Source organism: Pecten maximus, chromosome 15, assembly GCF_902652985.1.
Source record: "Pecten maximus chromosome 15, xPecMax1.1, whole genome shotgun sequence".
In the NCBI taxonomy this organism is placed as follows: domain Eukaryota; kingdom Metazoa; phylum Mollusca; class Bivalvia; order Pectinida; family Pectinidae; genus Pecten; species Pecten maximus.
Window position 1 is genome coordinate 38443799 of NC_047029.1, and position 23655 is coordinate 38467453.

The following is a 23655-nucleotide window of genomic DNA, read 5'->3' on the forward strand; positions in this document are numbered from 1 at the left end:
GTTCAAAGTTTAAACACATTTATTGGTATGTAAAGAGGTGTAACAGCAAAACTGGAAAATAGGAAATAAGCAATAATTAATGTAATAGTATTATGTACAGTATAGAGCGACTTAGGTAGCTTTTATGGTAATGTTAACAGAAACCCCGACCAGGCGACGTGTAAATTGGAGATGGGTTCCCAACTTCCCTCCTCTGATGGAAAAAATCACCTCCAATAATGATAGATTTAATATTGAGTTTAATTATACAATTCAGTTTATCATAAATTTGGCGTTTTCGCCCTGGACGTATTTAGAATTTGTGTACAATTGTAATCCTTTTAATACGTTGTATGGACGTACCAGACGTTAACGATGTGACATGAATATAACGTGTATGGACCTTTTGTATTTCTGTTAACATCGGTTCTGGTTGCCCTAATGCCAACATTTCCTGTATTGTTGTCGGTACTATCAGGTCTTATGCAGGTAAATCATGGATTGTGTTCTATTACTAACGACTCGAGCCAATGCTTGAAATCAAGATAGACCTATATACAAATCTATTTCATAATCTTAAAACCAATATTGGAATGGTTTAATGCCTTCTTAGAATTTTACTACAGGCAATCCAGTTTTGAAACCCGATGTCGACAGCACAACCGGTGTTATGTTGAGAAATCATCTGGACGTTTTACACCTGTGTGTTTCCGACAAGAGCAATGAACATCTTAGTACTTCTTAATCATTATATCTTGGCAGTTTGGTGCATATACTTCAAATCAATATAAATCACCACTACATAAAAACATACCACAAAACACCATTAATATGATGAAAAAAGATTTTCACACGAACTGCTTTCGAGAAAACACCGCTCATTGGCTGCATTTGCTGGGGTCATTGTACATTCTATTGATTATATGTCATGAGGATCGAGAGGGTGGTTTTGTTTTGAGGTTATATATTTAGATGAAGGTTTTAGAATACATCATAGCATATATATATATATATAGATTGCATGTTGTACTATACGTATATTTACTTCCACTGTGTAGTTGCTTTTAAATCATCATACCACTTATATCAGTCTTTACCGATACGTATCATTTATGACAATATAATTATCGTACCACTTTATCGAAATATAGGTGTTAAGTGTTTCACGGAATCCTGGTATCATATACTTTCTCAGAAACAAACCTACAGTCTGATAGGACCCAGGTACGTGTATTGTTTTCCGTTTCGAAAACGATTTTGATGATTTCATGAAATTATGTATCAATAATAAGACCAATTGACCTGAGTTGTTTTATTTTAATATCGTGTACAGTTGGCAGACGAGTGTTGAGTACAGATGGCGTCACTAGTCGTCTCGGTGTAGCCAGCAAGTTGTGTAAGCTGTGAACCTGTAGAAGACGAATTATATATACATGTACTGACATAAAAACAATGATGTCCAGTAGGATCTGTGTATCAGATATATGTGATATCCGTACTCTTTTTTGTATTTAACGTACAAATTATACTGTATATAAAATTAATTTACTCGAAATCCCCTCATTGAGGAATATTTACCGATTGTAGGTGGCATTCTTTACATTTGTTTTGAAACAATCCTAGCCACCTCTCATTTAAGAACGCGCCATTATCTGAGTTGAGTAGCTGAAGACGCCTACCTTTATAAAATGCATGGCTATATTCTCCGTGTATATTATGGCTCCTCTCATAAGCCTATATGATGTTAATTCCCCGTTATTTTTTGTTGTTGTTGTTGATTTTTTTGTTTGTTTTTTTTTTTAAATATTTTCTCCTGTTGTTATTTATTATACTAGTTATTTTTGACGTTAGTATTAGGTTATATTGTTATCATTGTTCAGTATATTGGTTTTCATTGTCAACTTACCTTCCAGGAGATTATACATGTTACAGTAGTTGGTCCCGTAGTCGAGTACAGCATACCATGTCTCTGCCCTTGACATACCCTATAAAGGCACCCATCAGTATTATCATAACTTCATCAATATAAAACCTGCTGGTATATAACTTCATCAATATATTACATGTTTGTTTATAGATTCATTAATATATTCCATGTTGTTATATAACTTCATCAATATATCTATTGTTTGCATATACTTCATCAATATATTTCATGCTGGTATATAACTTCATCAGTATATTACATGTGTGTATATAACTTCATCAATAGATTACATGTTTGCATATAACTTTTTCAATATAGTACATACTGATATATAACTTCGTGAATATATGACATATTGGTATATAACTTCATCAATATATTACATGATGGTTGATAATTTCATCAGTATATTACATGCTAATATATAACTTAATCAATATATTACATGTTTGCATATAACTGTATATATCAAATGCTGGTATCTAACTTCATTAATAAATCATATGTTGACTTTGTTTTTTCTATATTACATATTGGTATATAACTTCATCAATGTATTACATGTTGGTATTTAACTTCATCAATATGTTATCTGTTTGAATATAACTTCATTAATATATTACACGCCGATGTTGGTATATAGCTTAATCAATATATTTCATGCTGGAAGATGAATTCATAAATATATATCATATGTTGGTATATAGCTTCATTAATATACTACATGTTGGTATATAACTTAAACAATATACTACATGTTGGTTTATAACTTCTTCAATATATTAGATATATAACATGCATATAAAATGCACAAACACGTATTGCGGTATGTACATATACAGATGAAGGTTGAATTAGGTAATAAATATTGGTTTGAAGTATTTGGTACATTCACTTAATTACTTATTGTACTATTTTATAACAGAAGACTTCAAAATGATCACACTATATCTTGTCGTTTGTTTCTTAGTTGTTATTCTTCGCTGATAATATTTTACTGGCGTATAAAACTGTTAATTCTTACAAAACGGCCTTTAGATTTGAAATTACACCAAACCCTTAGCATGCCGATCCATCGGTGCTCAGTGACCCCATAGAGCGCGTGATTGGTATATAAGAGTTGTCTGACTTACCTTGACTGTACACTGACCACCACTGGGGGTCATGTCTCCGTCGGTTAGTGTAAACGTGATGTCATCGATGTAATGCTTCAGTGGTGTCTCGTGAGTTAGTTTCAGAACGCCACCTGAGTTACTTTTCAGCTGAAAAGGGGCACGACGAAAAGTAGCTTTTATCAACAGAGAAATACTATAAAATCAGCAGGTATCAGTAAAATTACGTATTAGCTGAGTTACTCGTTAAATAAAACATATTACACTGTACTCCTCCTTGAACAACCGACTACATGAACTCGAAAAAACAAAGTTCTTGATAGGATAAGAAAATATGACACTTATCACCGACTATATGACTTCCAATTGATAAGAAGGGTCTTGCAATAATAATAATAAAGTATGAGATGTACCATCGCCTTCATGACCTTCAAAATATAACAAAAGTCTTGATATGATATGACATACCATTTCAACGCCTTGATATTCATGTATCCTGACTGGAAGTATTCAAAATGTTATTTTACTTAAGACTTAAAAGAAATGTTCTCATTTTGCAAGATAAGCTGACTCTACAGACCACATAGAGGCATTTCTCGTTGGTTGGTCCTGATCGACAGTTGTCAGGCCCACTCCAAGCCTGAACTTGCGAGAGTAAACTTGACAGTATGGTATCACAGCTCTTTCCGAACGTCCTACATCACAAAAACATGACTTTAGGTAGATACGTAATCATTTATGAACATAGCTACATAATTATGAACTTATCATTTTAATGGGATTGTAAACTGATGCTGATCTAATAAAAAATCTTCTGGTAAATTAGAAGTTTGAAGACTGTAACATTTGAAATCACTTATCATCGTTATTGACGGAAGGATTCTTTTGTAAAATAAGTTGCAGTGACTGCGGAACTCGTTATTGGAAGTGCAGTTCTTCAATAAATGATTAAAACATAGTTATGTTTCGGTTTCAATATTTGCAGATATCTAATTTGCGTCGATTCAATCAAGTTATAAAATGATTCATGCACAGTACATAATTGCTTTCAGACAACATACTGTTGAATGACATATTGTTTTCAAATAGGTAGATTATTTCATGTTCAGCTTTAAGCTTTTTTTTTAGCTTACTTATATAAGTATATAATGTATCTATGTATATAATGTTTACTGTGTTACCTACCACGTGGCTTTACATGAGGCGTGAGCAGGACCGTTTACGAGGAAACCTACAGAGGTTCCAATGAGGCAAAAAAGGCCAGCAAGCGCTACGTATCCTCTCATGTTGTAATATCGAGATCACCAATATCTGGAGCAAGTCAGCGATCTGCTCTTTTTATACTACCACGCTATTACGATAAGGATGGCCTTATTTTGTATGACGTGTGTGTGGCGTGTTAACGGAATATGGGCTTCCTTTTTACTTGGTCATGTACTCATTTTACTATCTATGTTCTACCGTCAGATTGTTGGTACAGTTACTAGACAGTCAGATTTTCGTAATCCCAGCTGAAATAGATTTAAACATTTAATTCAGTCAGTAAAATTCTATATAATATATACTTGGTTAACTGGAATACTCGAAATATCTCGAATGTTATAACATAACTCCACTAACGTGGATGCGACAAGGATCGAGTGTAATCTTAGACTGATTCCTCACCGATCGTATTGTCTGTAAATTGAGTTGCTTAGCTGTGAGCTTGGCTATCTCTTAATTGATTTCTGTTTCACTGCCAAATTGATTTTGTGGTTGTTGTCGTTATTGTTTTAATTGTGTTTCTAATCCCATATCAAGACTTGACAGGTATTCCTGGTTGTAAGTCTTAACAAGCGAAAGAGCTTTTTTTTATTTACCAACAAAAAGGACGCATATCCAAGTGAGTAGTGAGGATATCTGTTACGTGTACCCTCCAAACAACTGTTGAAAAGGATTTGATCCTTCCAAAGTATATTTGTTAATTTTTCCTTCAAAACCGTGTATTTAGTTATCATCATAAGGGATAACTTTGACCTTATCTCGATCTGTAACACAAATATGGAGTACTTGATAAGTTCATTTTGATAATCAATACAAAACGTGTGTGTATAAAGATACAATATCAAAATTCCAAAGGACAACGACACCTCTATTTAGTCATAGCATTGTTTATTTATAAAACATAAATCATATACTCAAAAGGAAAAATAAATAAGGCAAATAAAATAGTCCTTCATGTTTCGTTATCGCGAACTCTGGTAACTCGAAGACTCTGCTTAACTCGAAGTAAAATTCAGGTCTGACAGTTAAAACGACATACAAAATATTATCGGTGACATGGAATGATCGGGCTATCTCAAGTTTTGTTATGGCCAACTTACTTCGAGATAACGAGATTCGACTTTAATTCCATGTCTGTAATCACCTCTAGTTACGCGGTGATAATTCCTGACAGAAATCTATTACAAATATTTACTGATTAGTCTGAACAGAACCAAGCTTCTGTCGACAATCATTCCAGTCACTTGTATCAGTGGTGTGAGACCTAGGGACGAAATCATGACAACACTGAAAATCGTCTTATTGTCCATGAGTTGAAGCAAAAGTCCATAACACGCGCACAGTACGATAACCCATACGGCGTTGATAGAGAGAAACCAAATCACTACTTTCTTTCTAGTTGTACGCAGCCCATTTGTCCTTTCCTCTGACGTCATACCTCCTTTAACGTTTACTCCAATAACATTATTGACAACTTTCTCCCAAAACGAAACTTCGTCCTCATTGAAGTTTTGAAGATCCAGTACAGAACTGTTCAAACTTGTGTAGGACCCTGTCGGACAAGGAAAATACTTTATAACAATACATCTACTACTGTTTTCCTTTAATAAAGATAGTCATGATAGCAAAATTTCGCAAGATTTTATCGTATTGAGCAAAATACTTTCAGAATATTACCAAAGATCTATTTGGCATCATAACAGTTGCTTTCCTATACATTAATTTGCTATTTCCATGGATATGGTTTCACGAGCAATTATAATTATGCTTGATCTTTTGTGATTTGGATGATGAAACAAGCAATCAATGCTTAACATACAGTAGATACTCATGTGTAAGTATGAAAACGAAAGGAATTATTCTCACTATTTAATTTCAAATGGTGTTAAAAGGTATTTCTGTTCACACCAAAGTATATTTCTAAATTACTCAGTCCTATATAAGTTTTCACCTTTAGGCGACGGTAGTGATTTCGCTTTCTTCTTCTTTTTTCTCTTTTTCAATTTCGGTAGACTTAAGAACTTCGGTACTTTTGCCAATTGCTGTAAACATGAAAGGAAAACAAAAATATTAATCAAACTCTACAAATCTGCAGACGGTACGACTACAATCTATTTCATACATTTCAAAAGTTAGTTGTTTGAAAAGAAATCCGCCTAACGAAATATCGTCATTTAATGTTGAGCAAATGAATATCAATCATCCGAAGTTTTAATGAAACCTACACAGGTCTCCGATCAATATTTTACACAATTTTCACACTAAGTGAAATTTACAGCTGGAAATGTAGAATTGTTATTTCTCATCAAACTATGTAACAGTGTAATCCATCTTTAGCTCTACTTTTTAAAGTGAGTGGTCCTCATATCGTATATGTCTTTTGTTCAATCCTTTGGAATTGAGCTGGTAGACTTCAGTCCCAGAGGTTTGCCATGTCACCTTTTAATTCATTTGAATAGAGGCACCTTTCAGAAGAGCTTGGTGTTCGTTTGAAATCAAACATTTTAAATAACCAAACATATTGATTTAAAGGTCCAATACACCTTCCAATCCACATTGTTTGATCTTATTTATTTTTCTTCGTCGTTGCCTAAGCCTTTTCCAAATATGATCAATGACGAGTCGTAGAAGGAAGACTATTGTATGGTGCAGTTATTTTGTTTCTGTCTACATCATGTAACTCTCATAGCCAACTACTTACTATTAAAGTTATCCCTAAATGTTACAGGTACTTACGTTATCTCGAGTTCCCCAGGACTGATCGACAATGTTACACAAGGCATACACTGGTAGAATTATGTTGAGCAGTGGGAGAAAGAACATGTAAGGCAGGCCGTACAACAGCATCGGCAGTTCAGACGGGTGAAGTAATGCTGCCAAGGGGTAGGTGGCCGCTAGGGACAGTATCAGAATATACTCGATGTGCCGGATCGTTTGTACTTGGTAATCTGAAAAAAATATTTATATAAATTTACAATCTAACGTTACTTGATCAATATCATTTTTTTATCTTCAATATGATGAAAAAGTGTTTGAACAGTTTTGATTTTGTTGAAAAGTATTTGGCTTTTTTTCTAGATATGGGAACCGCTATCAATTACATTTGGACATTTTGATTATCATTTCGCTAGTAAATTGAATTTCATCATTGAATTATATGATCTTACTGTAGTCAGTACATTGAAGCATACCTTGAATCAGTGCTTGAACGATGATTACAGACGTTGAACCAAATACAAACAACGTCCCCAGTCCTAACACTATTATGAGTACTTTGGATATCACCAATTGTACTGAAGCAGGTATGTCTTTGACCAGCACAATGCTGTACCCAACAATCAACAGGTAAAATGTTGGAGTTATGGCGAAAAGAGGTATCCCTGAGCCTAATTCAAGGCCGAGTGACAACATCATGACGGTAGCTCCAGGATACAACACCATGATGATGAAAAGTTGTACAACGTACAGAACGTAGGTTAAAGAGAATGCTGAGTTGAGGGTCATCAGATTGGCGATGTTTTGGATAACTAGTAAAGCGTTTGTGTAGTCCGACAGTAGCCACCGTCTTCTTTGCTTCATAAACTCTAAAGTTGTCTCGGGACAAAACGTGCTGTTTCGCCCGGTCTGTATATATCTAAGTTTCCAGCCTTTCAACATCATAAGCGTACACATCCACCGATCTTCACCTGATAACACAAGCATCGGTTACACATAAAAATCAATTTGATGACAACTTTGGAAAATTTTATGTTTTGATGATTATGGTCGCGTTTCGACTCACTAGCAGTTTAACGGATGTTACGTTATTAGTGATTATATTAGTTATTTCAAAGGAAAATAAACTCTTAACTATCAAATCCTTATTGAGTTAAGCCGACGTATATTTCAATAATAGTTAATTTCGATGGTACATCATATACTGTAAATGAAATGTTAGAAAGAGCATCCCCAGACAATACAACGTAGAATTCGCAGGAGACAAAGTCCGTCCAGTACATCATAACATTATAATAGGAGAAACTAGGATGCCTTACCATTATCCTTTGTGAACACATCCATCACTGTCTCGGTGGGACTGGCGTATGTTGAGAAAATATCAGATAAGGCTTCGAATCGAAACAGACTGAAACATCCGGGACAGCACATCACGGATCCAATCACATTCTGAGAACTCTTTATCATCCAGAAATCTATCATAATAATAGAAAGTCGTTTGCAGATTTATTCAGTTGACATTCATTAAATGAAATGAAAATTGTTAATCCACTCACATTGCAGCTGAAATGTTTTAATTGCGATGGAGATTGATCTACAATATCGCACTGATGCAGTTTACGACTCACTGCAAAAATATTTTTGGAAGGAAATTTCTCAAGATAAACACAGCTGTTATAGTTTTCTCTGAAGTCTTACTTCAGATTTCAAAGAATTTCAAAGTATTGTGCAATAAACACAAGCGGATGATACCCCTGAATCACGGTTTAGGTATGTATAAGTTCAAGGAGTAGTGAGTTTGCAGCCAGCCGGGATCGAACCCTCGACCATCGGGTTACTGGTCCGCCGCTCTACCGACTGAGCTAAAAGGAAATCCCCCCAGCCCGAAGCTAGAAGGCGACCATACAACTATGTACAGTATTTACAATTAAAACACTGCTACAGGTATATAAATTATGTGTGGTTAATGATAATGAACCTACCTTTGGCAAATTCAAACATTTGAAGCCAGAGAATTGGATGTCTGTAAAGTCCAGTTGGATAGGTCCTACCACAGACTCCTCCAACATCCGGGTTCTCTTTACAAGCATCCACAACTGCAAGGACTGCGTCATCGTCGAATGACATGTCGGCGTCTGTCATGAGGATGTAATCGTCCATAGATTTTGATAAATGAGGCCCAGAAGTATTGGACATGGATAGAGACACAGAGAAAATAGTACTATCCTGTGTATGGATTTCCAATGGGGTTTCCTTCACAAACAAATCACTTCCGGCTCGACTCGGAGTCTCACTTGGGTAAAAACTGCCATCGTTTGATGCCATGTCGATTGTGAAATTGTCAGCCGAATTGCTGTCCGTGTCGTCCCCGGCATGATTAAGGATAATGTCGGGAATGTCCAAAAAGTTACCGCTAGAATATGTCGAATTTTCTTTACCTGTACCATTGGACAAATAATAGTCATTTAACCTATCCAAAGAACCTGTAGAACCATATGCAAATGAGGGATTAGAGGACATGGTTTTTGATTCGTATGGAGTCTGTGTACCTCCCCATTTAGACCTGTATTTGAGGACATACTCTAAATACATCACCTGGCTCCATCGCTTCTTTGCCTTGACCTTTTGTGTGTCTTTAAGGTGTATAAATAATGGAGTACCACATTCTAACACCCAGTGTAATTGTATCCCATAAGGTGTGTATAGCAGTATACCAGACTCGGGTCGAAGTTCAATCCTTTCCTCCACTAAAGATAATAACTGTTTCCCAAAGTCTTTCATTTCCTTACCATCCGCTCCATTGTCAAGGAATATGTGAGATTCTATGTAGATATTTTTCTCCTTGAGTTTCTGTGATGTTATTACACAATCTAAGCTTCTAAGAAGCCTGTCCATTTCGTGTTCCGCCTCTTGGTACATTGTAGTACAAATATAAACTCTTGATGGTTTGTTCCTATCGCGTGAATCCTGTTCGTGAGTATGTTTTCTAAATATTTTCTGTTGTATCAACAAAAACTGGAGAAGGAGTACGGAGTTGTAACGATACAATGTTTTTTCTTCTTTAGTAGTTCCTGGATTCTTCTCAAATTTGCGAAAGCACTGAGGTATCATCATCAAGCAAATTGGCAGCAATGTAAGAATACCACACATAATAAACACAGCTATTAGATCAGAGGTTACTGGTATATAACTCAGGAATGAATCAAACATTTCAAAATTGACCTTTCCGTGTTCTATAAGGATTACAAAAAACAATGAAATGAATAAAGGAGACAAAAGCCAGGGGCAGAACTTGGATAATGGTGATTTAGTTGGGACCATGTACGACGCCAATGAAATAAACGAAAAAGAGATATGTACAACAATTAATATATGTAAATTTTCTAAACTACTAAATACTTGAAAGCCCTTAATTAACTGTCGAAAATCAAGGGAAATGGATCCGATAGTGTCAGTGTTAAAGCACATGAAACAAAACAATAGATATGTTAACATCCTCAGCGATCCGTATAATAATGATGTGTTATGAAATGAAGCATCCGAGTGTCCATGGATGTGTTTTAGGGCGGGCTCATACAGGTTTATAGACGCTCCGATAAGTAAGAATGGCAACATGGCGGATTGGTATGGTAGAAGTATGTCCGAGGTAGATAGGAAGATACTTGATACGATCCCAGCTACAAAGATGGTCATGCAGCAAAATATCCGCAATGTAGGTTCCATACACGTGTAGACATGTTTGTTTCTAATCGCCTGAGAAAACAAATACTGCTTGTTAAAACCCAATATGGATACATCAATGTTGCAACAAATGTTTATAATGTTGTACGTTGTCGAACAAACATTTAAAAATAAAGTCATTGATATCCCTCATGCCCTACTGTATCACGTATAATTTCAACTTTAGAGTGACGAACTCGGGTTATTTCTAATTAACCTCAGAGTATATAGCTATAATACAATAAGGTATTTAACACTAAATACCCAGATGTCGCATGTCTCATTCCCAACATGGGACGCTACTCTGAGGTATTCTAAGTTTTTGTACTTTCTTACCCCCCCCCCCCCCCCCCCCCCCCCACACACACACACCCACCCCCACACCCCCATCAAATTAAACTCAATTGTATTTATGATTTGGATGTTATAGACACAGACGCATTGACCACAGCACTAACGGGTACACCACCTACCTTGACTGACTGTGAGAGTTCCGGCAGCAGTGAGAAGTTCAGTATCGGCAACATTATGTAGCACGGCATCCGGGGCAGGATAACGTATGTCAGCATTGATATGCAGCTAGCCTCAATTATACTAAGGATGATACCCTGAATAAAAAAAGTGGTAACTAGACAATACTAAATTAGCTCTCAGTATGTTGGAATAAAAATTCCTCTTATTATTTGTTATTTTCAAGACATACCAAAATATTTCGACCACAATTGTTACTTTAATCTGTTTGGTTCATGGACAGGAATCTCATCTCAAATGTGATATAAAAGTGTTTTAAAAAGTTATGACATCTAATATTTACTACGTTCATAAAATAAAACAAAAAGGAAATTGTTCATGAGTCTAACTCCTTCTCATTAATTTCCCGATATTGAATATGTGATGAACAGTCTTTCGCGCTCTCCAGAAAATTAACGATTACAATGCAATATAATTCTTTGACGAATTATTGATATGAAAGAAATTGTAAATAACGGTCGCAGTCCATCATGGCAACTTACACTACATATCCCCCGGAACAATGGCCATTGTTTCATTTTCCCATCATTCAGGAAGGAGGCACACCATAGTATTTGTATGATATGGACGAGCTCTGGTATAAGAAGCACGACGCCAACGCAGACGTACCTAAAATAATGTAAAATTATAACTTAAATTCACAGTGCTAATTTACACGTGCCTGAAATAATGTCAAATTACCACATAGCTTCACAGTGTTTAATTTACACGTACCCAACATACTGTCAAATTATAACCTTGTTTAATGTACAGGTACCTTAAATTATATCAAATTATGAAATAACTTCACAGTGTTTATCAACAGGGACCTAAAATAATATCAGATCATAAACGTGACCTCAAAGTGTTGAATTGATGTCAAATTATAAACGTTACATCAAAACGTTCAATCTACATGTACCTAAACTAATGTCAAATTATCACAAGATTTCACAGTGTTTAATTTACAAATACATGTACCTCAAATAATGCCAAATTATAATATAACTTCAGTGTTTATCAACACGAACCTAAAATATTTTCAAATCATAAACGTAACAGCAAAGTGACAATTAACATGTACTGAAACTAATATCGAATTATAAACGTGACATCAAAGTGCTTAGTTTACATGTACTTGAACTAATGTCAAACTATAAATGTGACATCAAAGTACTCGCTTACAGGTACCGAAAGTAATGTCAAATTATAAACGTGACATCAACGTGTTTAATTTACGCGTACCTAAAATAATGTCAAATCATAAACGTGACATCACTGTGTTTAATCTATATGTAACTAAATTACTTTCAAATCAAAAACGTGACATCAAAGTATTTAATAAACATATACCTAAACTAATGTTAAATATAACGTGACAGATTTTTTTATTTACATGCTCCTTAAATAATGTTAAATATATAACTTCACGGTGTTTACTTTACACGTACACGTACCTAAAATGTTGTAAAATTATAAACTTTACATTAAAATGTTTAATTTACACGAACATAAATTAATGTCAAATTAAATCGTTACATCCAAGTATTTAATTTACACGTATCTAAAATAATGTCAAATTAAATCGTGATATCCACGTGATTAATTTACACGTATCTAAAATAATGTCAAATTAAATCGTGATATCCAAGTGATTAATTTACACGTACCTAAAATATTGTCAAATAATAAACGTTACATCAAAGAGTGTGATTAACGTATACATAATATAATTTCAAAAAATAAACGCGAAAAGGGTTTGATTTACATGAACATATTATACCTAAATTAAATCGAAAAGTTAACACAAATTGTGTTAAACATAAACACAAAAACTGTGTCGTTTTGGAAAAGGAGAATTACCAAATATTTAAGGCACATGTACCCGTGAACTAATCAGTGTGATAGGAGTGATAATTTGAATTTCCGCATTGTTAATTTTCCATTTCTAGATAGCAACATATTTGCATCCCGTACCTACGGTGTTCAAGGGGTTGATCCTATCATTACGATTTTCATGACATCTGTATACTACTGACGGGGATATTGCACAAGGTTTCGAGACATGCATGTTGATGAAGATCATTGGAAAGTTTTAAAGCCGACCTGTTGACCCAGTTATTCAAAAGGTAATTAGGCTTGACAAAATTTTACGAAACTATAACATTCACCAGTCTCTTCCTACCAGTCTATTTTAAGGAATATACACAAACAGGTTTAGATTTAAAGGAGAGACGAGATTTCCAATGTTTGTGGGTTAACTAATCACGGTTTGAAAAACTTGACCCTGGTCTTAATCTGCTTGTATCGTTTCAGTGTTCTCCATGAAAGTCTTTACTTTAGCTTATATTTTGCCCTAGTTCAATCGATTTGGGGTTTGAATTATAGTTTGATTATTATGTAAATATTCTTTGTTGTTTTCACATATCCGCACTTTTTCTATATCATTACGTCTTTTTATTTATGCATTTCAAAATTTCAAGGGACCAAACATTTTTGCCCAGATACCCTCTATGATTAACATGTTGTTTCAATCTGATACCATAGCAACGAACTCTTTTGAAATACCCCAAGTACTTGAATACGCATATGTATTAATCTTATTTATTTGTTTTTGTACATTGTAATCGTTTTGAAACGGCCGCCATTCAACCCCACATGACAACATTATATCCTTCATTAACAATATAACTACGTGCTCGAGAGTAATTAGCATTGTCGAAACGTAATTATAATGATATACTGGACATAACAAAAGGATAGTAGAGTCAGTAAAAACAACATCTAGACATACATAGAAATAAATTATAATGAAGTACCTTGTGCGTTTTTTTTGGTATTGTTTGTACCAGCTGTATACTTCGTGGGGCAGATTTATCTTACATGGAACATTTGGAAAACACGACGAATCTTCTTTGTGTACTCAACCTGAATTGTTACAATGAGGGATTATCAAGTTAGGTTCCATTCACTGATATTTGTAATAGTTACATACCAGATTTCCTGACCAGTGCTATCCTTTCTGCCAAGTGCCAAGACAATAGCCAGCTGAGCAAGAAAGATGATCAGCAGAAGGATGAATGTAAATCCAAGTTGTACCAACACCTGAAAAACAGGTAATCATTATGATCACTAGCAGAAAATACCTATACAATACGTATGTATCGTAGTCACAGTACCGGGACAAGTAGTCTAGAGTCTTAACGATACTTTGGCATGATATAAAGCTTTGTAATTTAAATGATATAAAGTTTCGTAACTTAAAGACCCGCTACGATATTCACATGTAAAATGTATGTCCATTTTCAGAGAAATGACTCTAAAATTGAATCAATCAAAAGTACCTTGCATGGTTAATTAATTAATTGTTAAGGAGATATTGACATTTTTTTTTTTTTTTTCGCCAAACATTATTACCTCACGATTTTAAACATACAACAATTTTATTCCTCGCGTAATACCCAAGGTAGAAGAAACTTTCAATTTATATACACAAAATCAAAACAGAGGACGTTTTTGTGAGGAATAGCGTAGACCTTATGTAACATCAAATTTCCAGTAAACAAAACTGTTGAAACAATTATTGAATTAATTGCTACATTAAAATGTAAAGACAACAATCGAACACGTAGGATGTATTTTGTACAGATTAGCCGAAAACGTTAATCTTATTTTAAGGCGTTTTTGACGTCGACCAGTATTTTGCTACAATATATCGATATCACATTATTGTAATAAAGATTACAAACGTATACGATAAATAAAACTTATCGGATAGTAATGATGCGACTTTACAGCTATGCGATACCCCAGGGTATAAACCTGGTCTTTGTAAAAATATACAGATAATTAGTTATAACAATACTATACTATAAAGATATCCCATGATTTTACTTTAAATTGTGCACTCTTATTTATCATAAAGTTATGTGCCGTGAGAAAATATTTAGGAAATACATTTGCGAAACGTCCACTTACCTTGCAGACTTTGGATGGATTCATTTCTAAAATCAACAGTGAAGTGGCCACCTGAAGATAAAATGATAGAATTTAACATGTATGGTATACCGTTTATCGGGGTTTATCTACTTTTCACTTTAATCTGACATGCTGGTTTGTACGTGTCCGTCAGATGTTTCTGTCTTCGGTCAGGAAACGAAATAACAAATACTCTGTCGCAATGGTAAGTAAATAAACTCCATTACACAATGTAATAGCACCGCTTTAGTCGTCCTTGATTGTCGCCGAACAAATATCCCATGGTCATTTTTTTCGAAAAAAAAAAGGATGTAGTCCTCAATGGTCTCCTTTGTTGCTCACATCAATGTTCAATGATATATCCAGATGTACGTGATACAAGTCTACAGCAGTTTATGTCACGATGATTTTTCTGGGCGAGCATTCTTCAGTATCGTGTCATCATCACTCTAACATGTATACAATGGGATCTCTCAGGAAATCAGGAACTAGCCAAGTTACAAATATACAGCAATGATTCCATGTCAATGTTTGTCTACCAAATCCTGTCCGGAGACTGAATTCTTACAGTCAATCACAGCTTACACTGTCAAAATACTTTTAAAGAAAAATGTGAATTGAATTGAAAAAAAAAGCGTTGCTTTTTATACATGTTTAACTATATTTGTTAATTATTTATTCTACTTTTATCATTTTACGTATTGTTATACGAAATACAGCACAACCTTTCAAAATAGTTGTCATCAAATTGGAATTTATATACATGTAACAAAAACAAGTAAATAAATAATTCTCAAATGATGTCAGTAGTAAATGTATTTGTGATACTTCAATATTTATATAAATTTCTGATTTTCTATTCCAATGACGCATATCAATACAAAAGATTGACTGGATAGGTCAGTTGATTTATACCAAATATTCCAGTATTCACCAGCCACAAACATGGGCAGAACTAAAATGTATAGATACATATAGAATTCACGGATAGTTACTTGCGTTCGCCCTTTGTGAATGCCCAGCTTACCTCCGTATTGTTACATCACTATAACTAATATAGTTTTTTTCTGCCTTACCTGGTCTCTGTATGACGGAATATAAAGGAGAACGTCGCCCTGTACCCAGTATAGATAACGTAGGTGTGATCTTCCTGTCGTGGTATCCAACTCCTTTGTTCCTATATCGTAGGAAGATTAATTTGGTATACGCCTGTTTTCAGGAGATGGTTCACGCGTTAAACTTCATAAAGTCACGGAACACGTATCTATTTCATAATCAGAGTGATGTTTGCTTTCCAATTATAATTTACGTTATGCAATTCATGTTTAATTTCGCTATTTTCCCTGTTTAAATGTATTTTCATAACTCAGCATAGCTCCGTTGCTATCGAAATCAGACAGCAGTCATATCAGTCATGAATGCCGCATTGTTGATCTCATTACTATGATTTAGATCGTTCGTATAGCATACGTTGCCAAAGATTCGATAAATAAGCACTAACATGAGTTTTCGATCCCCTTATTGCTACATTACTATAAACTCCGTCATCTTTAACTTTGATAACTCGAAGTGAAATGTTCCGTCAGTAAAAGTTCTATAAACACTCGGATACGTCGAATACCCCGGTGTCTTTACACCACACGCCTTGTGACGTCACTAAATAAAAAGGAACGGTCAGCCTGTCAGTTAAAATGTTAATTTTTTTTATTATTATTTGTTTTAGAAAATATTATTGTAATGTGATAAATATACCTTATCGTCCATTTTATACATAATTTGTATAATATGTAATGATTGTTTCCCCTATAAACTAGCTTGAATCTTCGATAGAGTTGTGTCTAAAATATTTGAAGAGCTCGATGCGTGTTCGATTATACAACTAAAACAGATACTGCAGAGTTGAACAGTAGACACTCCCATCGTCTCTTTGAGAAGAGTTTGTATGATGAAAAGTTTATTTAAGAACGGAAAATTGATATCAAGTGAAATAGGGTCAAGCAGACAAGCCGATTCATAAAGAAATGGAATATTGTTGCAGTTATGACCATCTTACATGTATGATAAATATGCATTATAAAGCTGTTCCGTAATCAAGATGTTGAGAAGGGAAGATTCCAAATATATACGTTGCTTTATAGACAATGCCCTGACCTGTGATGGACAATAAACAATGATTAAGGGTTACATACATCTAGGCTGTGAGCGTGATGGGGCGTTACTGACATTGCGGTATGTTATCAGAGGGTGGCAGTGTCAACAACACGTTCGGATGTGAGGCTGGCCGCTACCTTTACATAACGATAAACACGTCATTTACCAAACCTTTGATGGCCCTGAAACAGACATACAGGTTCCTCGGGAATTCAACAGCGACTTTGTATACCAGATTTCTTTTTGATGGACTAAACCTGAGAAACACGGAAACAAAACTAAGGATATGGCGGTAATTCCCTGTTTGTTTTTGCTGCACCCTAGCCCATGGAAAGTTTATTTACCTAAAAAAACTGTTACCGTCAATTACTAAAGTTTACTTTCTACGTAAAGTATAGACGGGGTTAAAAGGATGAACCACGAAATAATATTGATAGGGTGTATAATGTACGTCAAGTTGGGTCCAAAGTTCAGTATTCAAAAACTTGTATTAAAGACACACAAGTGGGAAGCACCTAAAATATGAATCTAGATGTAGCAGATGTAGTATATAAAACTACAGCACACACTCGTTCTATTGTGATCCAATTAGTATGTAAAACTACAGCTAACACATGTCGTTCTTGTGTGATCCAGTTACTGTAAACGTAGTTATTTTCGCGGGGGGTTAATTTCGCGATTTCGATATGTAAACTATACGCGTTGGGGTAATTTTTCCGATCGATCAACATTCGTTTGTAGTTTGAGATTACGAAAATTGATATCAAAGTAATACGCGTGGTGGAAATTTTCGCGATCAAAAGGACTCCGTCTAATTAGCGTAAATGTTCCCCTCGCGAAAATTTCCACGTTTACAGTAGCATATAAAACTACAACACACACTCGTCATTCTGGTGTGCTCGAATTAGTATATAAAACTACAGCATACACACTCGTCGTTCTAGTGTGATGCAATTAGTATATAAAACTACAGCAAACACCTGTTATTTTAGTGTGATCTAATTAGTATTAAAACCACAGGAAGCATTCGTCGTTATTTGGAAAATCCGGAAGGCAAAACCATTTCCTTGTTATCAAGGATCATCGAACGTAATTGATACGTTGTTATCAAAGTGTATATTATTTTATTCAAAGCTTATCATTTCCGCATTAAAGGTCTATAAAGCATTTCGCATAAAACACTCAGCTTGAAGCATTTGTCACTGAACATTGAAAATAACCTTGAAGCATTTATCAATAAGCATTAAGGATTTAGCCAAAATGGTTTATGCTTAATGGGGAATGTTTTAATGAAATACATTTATATCCTTTGTAACTTGAAAAAACTGAGTGCTCTTCAGATAATTCCTTTTAGTATAATTATCTTGAATTAGGATTTTCTTCGTTAACAGCAGAGTTGCCTTATGTAGGAATATCCTGCATCACTTACTGCATTACCATCCAATTTGTGGCTGAATGTCCCTGGCGATAGTCCTGACATAACGTGGGCGTATCCCTGGCGATAGTCCTGACATAACGTGGGCGTATCCCTGGCAGTAGTCCTGACATAACGTGGGCGTATCCCTGGCAGTAGTCCTGACATAACGTGGGCGTATCCCTGGCAGTAGTCCTGACATAACGTGGGCGTATCCCTGGCGATAGTCCTGGCATAACGTGGGCGTATCCCTGGCAATAGTCCTGACATAACGTGGGCGTATCCCTGGCAGTAGTCCTGACATAACGTGGGCGTATCCCTGGCAATAGTCCTGACATAACGTGGGCGTATCCCTGGCAGTAGTCCTGACATAACGTGGGCGTATCCCTGGCGATAGTCCTGACATAACGTGGGCGTATCCCTGGCAGTAGTCCTGACATAACGTGGGCGTATCCCTGGCAGTAGTCCTGACATAACGTGGGCGTATCCCTGGCAATAGTCCTGACATAACGTGGGCGTATCCCTGGCAGTAGTCCTGACATAACGTGGGCGTATCCCTGGCAATAGTCCTGACATAACGTGGGCGTATCCCTGGCAGTAGTCCTGACATAACGTGGGCGTATCCCTGGCAGTAGTCCTGACATAACGTGGGCGTACAAAGATTGACCCCTTACCAGCCGAATGGAAGGTACTATAACCTCAGAATGTTCAAAGTTAACAGTCAGACATATCTTTAACGACCAGTGTATTCAAAAGCGGACAAGCGATGATTTAATTCTTGAAAGTCTGTGTGTTATAGAATGATTAGGAAACCTCAGAATGCAAAAATCATATTGAAAAGCTAGATCATAGTGACCGGATTACACTTTACCGCTTACCATAAATTTATAATTTGAGCAAGGTGGAAGACAGAATTTACACATATTGTAGTAAAGGAAAGGTTGGAGACGAGTTTCACTATATTCTTAGCATTTAATAGATTTATCAGTAAAACAAAGTTTTATTTTGAAGATTTATTTTAGGAGAATAAATATAATTGAAATTCAATTCTTAATGAATACTAATGATATTGACTGATACTGAAATGTGTAAATTTATCCGATTTATATTTCCACTGTTTTTCCTCCATGATAAGTTTATAAATGTAGCTATTCCATCAAGTGTGAACACCCTAATTGTATGATAAGTTTATAAATATAGCTATTCCATCAAGTGTGAACACCCTAAATGTATGATAAGTTAATAAATGTAGCTATTCCACCAAGTGTGAACACCCTTATTGAATTATAAGTTAATAAATGTAGCTATTCCATCAAGTGTGAACACCCAAATTGTATGATAAGATAATAAATGTAGTTATTCTATTGAGTGTGAATACCCTTATTGTATGATAAGTTTATAGATGTAGCTATTCCATCATGTCTGGTTACCCTTATTGTAGGTATATATTCATGTTTGTAAAGAGATTGGAATCAATAAATAGTTTTATCCTGCAACTGCCACCGCATTGTCGGAATACACCCACCATATATATTTTTGCTGTATACGGCAGTGACGGAAAACAGCTGTACATGTATTTTGGAATCTTAGCACGTGCGTCAGTTCGACTGACCTACTTCAAAGTGAAGCAACGTTTAAAAGGCGAACATATTTCTGTCATTTTTGACACCGCTTCACTTCAAATTGATTATTTTTGATGATTATTTTATGACTGTTGCAGGATAAATAGAATACATGGTCAGTGTCTTAAATTATAAGCTGTATTTTTGGCTCGGGACAGAAAGACAAAAGTGTCACATAAGACAAAAGTGTCGCAAAGGCTCGCCACTTTTGTCTTTCTTTACCCTCGCCAAAATACAGATTATATTTTAAGACACTGACCATGTATTCTCTATATATTGTGTTGTAGCAGCATGTGACCAAGCCCTCATCACAGACACGTGGTGGTCATTGCCAAGTGTGGAAACTGTATGACGTAGGTTTAAAACTACATTGGTGCCCTGTAGTTTGCGAGGACGCCGACTCCCACAGAATATAAAATCTTACCCAATGTCGTACTGTCTTCGAGTAAATGTTTTGGTGCAGTACGCTATGATGGTTAGTTCTTACCAAAGGCGTCGACACGTCCTGCTTCCTTGTTAAAATAATACGCATGGCCAGTCAGTTGGAGTTAAGAAAGGGACAGCAGGTCATGAACAATGACATCTGGTATGTCAGTTTAGTAATAAATAGCATTATAATGTTAATGGTAAAACTAGCAGCGCTTCATTGTACTCATTTTCAATTCAGTTCATTTATTCCGTTCGCCTTACGGCCAATTAGATTTTACAACATGCATTAGACATATATCAGTAATATAGTATTGTGGAGTGTGATACGACCTTAGGTATCGGAAAATACCGCATGAAGCACATAAGATCACAGGCGCTTGCATAGAAAATATGACTTTCAATTTTTTATTGATATGACAGTGGTATGTGTAATCTGTTAAGTACTTCAGCTTAACAGATTACACATACCACTGTCAAAAAAATGAAAATAACATTTTCTATGCAAGCGCCTGTGCATAAGATATAGTACGCTATGCGGTAAACTTATATAACTGTGAGACTATAGTACTACACCCTCAAATACATACATACATACATACATACATACATACATACATACATACATACATACATACATACATACTTACTTTACATACATACATACATACATACATACATACATACATACATACATACATACATACTTACTTTACATACATACATACATACATACATACATACATACATACATACATACATACATACATACATACATCATACCTACCTACCTACCTACCCACTCACACACACACACACACACACACACACCCCCACACACACACACACACACACACACACACATACATACATACATACATACATACATACATACATACTGAGGCGGTTACAGGTAGGATATCAACTATCATATATTAAGAAGATGTGTGATTATCTCTGTATCCAATAGATCATTATCAATGGAAACAAGATAGGAAACCGAAACAATCTCAGCCGCATACTACGAAAGTCCCAGTTACAAACAGACATTTTTTTCTGGTCGGTAAATACATAAACTCATACCTACATGTGAACGTATTAATGTATCTATATAATGACATTCGTTTCCCGTCGTTTATTAGCTAAAAGTAGGTATTTCCTTATGCTGTTTAATTCAGATACATTACCAGAGCATTGGAGTTGGATATATTTGTATACACTTTTTCTGTAGTATGGGTTGATTATTTAGTTTTCAATCGAATGTCTAGATAATATGGATGAACAGTTACAAAACGTTACTTGTCTCAAATCTCCTCGAGGTGACACTTGGTAGGTGTTCTTTCATTTCTTGCAATATTTCTGAATCGACCATTTTCTATATCAGGTTTATGTGGAGACATTCTGATTCTGGTAAGTTCTTTTTGAAATTTACTGTAATATATTTTCATTATATAATTGAAAACGTTTAATAAATATGACCTTTTGGAGATAATGTTATGGTTTCTAGACCTTTCCGTTGAAAAACATCACTAGTCTATTCTAATTATATCAAATGAGGTGTTGGCGACTCCCAGATATATCCAAGGCCAATAATGTGTCATTCTTGTCTCATCGATCCAACATATCATTATAACATGAATTTGAAATACAGTTGTTTCCATGCCTGAATTTTATCCAATATTCAAAGATTTCAAATTTCGAAATAATACTTAAAGGGTATCGTCCAAATTCCTTATAGATATATTTGTTTCATGTATTTTGCACACCTTTTTTCAGAAACTGATGTGCATTTTGTCGACATCGGGCGCTTGATTGAATCCCCAAATTTCGGAAGCATAATACACAACACATACATACAATATTAGATATTGATCCCTTAAGAGTTAGACAATGCCATCTCAATACTTGACACAATAACATAATGACGTCATATCCAAATATATTTCTAACCGAACAGAAGATCCAAGAGTGATCGTGACGCCTGCCATTGAATGATCATTATTTTATTCATTTGTATATTTTCCTTTCCTAAATTAACCAATAACAAGGAAGTATTCGTATGAAATCTAAGAGATATCTTAGAGGGAGAATTGTCTGTGAATTAGAAACAGCAACGCTAAACTTAAACTGTTAGCAAGTTTGCTTTCTTGATCAGACTAACAATCAAACTGGTACAACTAGGGACCAAGGGGAAGCTTACACAGAAATGAAAATACTCGTATACAATTATTTTGCTAGATTTGGTTTGTTTTATGGTAATCCTAAATACGTCTTCAACAAAGAACCAGGGTCATATACAGACATTAACTTTGTCCTTGATCTTTTCAACCAAGTGTTATTTACTTTTGACCCAGTTACCTTGACCTTTAGTAAGCTGACTACTTGTTTATTGTCACAAACTTTTCTTCATGTAATGTCATCACGAAATGTTCTGTAGTAAATAGATAGAAAACGTGACACGGACTTTTGACCTAGTTACCTTGACCTGAAGACAGATGACTCATTGTTCAATTCTTAGTAACTTTGCTTCATAATTTCTTACTTAACAAATTGATCATCAGTGAAATGATGCAAAATTTTACCTTGGCCTTTGACACACATCATTGCCTTGATTCCTTTTTTAATTCTGAACAGATTTGCTCCATAATGTCTTAAATAGATGTTCTTCAGTCTAAAGGTACAAAATATGACATAAACATTTGACCCAATGACTTTGACCTTAAATCAGCTGACTCTTTGTTTAATGCTGATTAACTTTGTCGCCTAATATCCATTAGTGAAAAGATACTAAATTTGATCTTGACCTTTGACACCATAAGCTTGACCTTTTAACAAAAT

General features: G+C 35.1%; 2 protein-coding genes across 2 annotated transcripts; both read right to left on the reverse strand.

The window, feature by feature from the left end:
- Positions 1–1281: 1281 nt before the first annotated feature.
- On the reverse strand, positions 1282–4330 carry LOC117343961. The gene is made up of 5 exons (XM_033906529.1): positions 4204–4330; positions 3599–3713; positions 3040–3168; positions 1886–1964; positions 1282–1388 (listed from the first exon to the last, which is right to left on the reverse strand). Exons 1-5 carry the CDS (start codon positions 4302–4304, stop codon positions 1297–1299), a joined length of 516 nt encoding a protein of 171 aa, XP_033762420.1. The 5' UTR covers positions 4305–4330; the 3' UTR covers positions 1282–1296.
- A 664-nt stretch (positions 4331–4994) lies between these two features.
- On the reverse strand, positions 4995–15867 carry LOC117344218. Its single transcript, XM_033906889.1, has 10 exons — positions 15205–15867; positions 14222–14331; positions 11730–11856; positions 11190–11324; positions 8979–10749; positions 8316–8471; positions 7473–7967; positions 7018–7229; positions 6233–6323; positions 4995–5833 (listed from the first exon to the last, which is right to left on the reverse strand). Exons 1-10 carry the CDS (start codon positions 15226–15228, stop codon positions 5463–5465), a joined length of 3492 nt encoding a protein of 1163 aa, XP_033762780.1. The 5' UTR covers positions 15229–15867; the 3' UTR covers positions 4995–5462.
- Positions 15868–23655: the final 7788 nt, after the last annotated feature.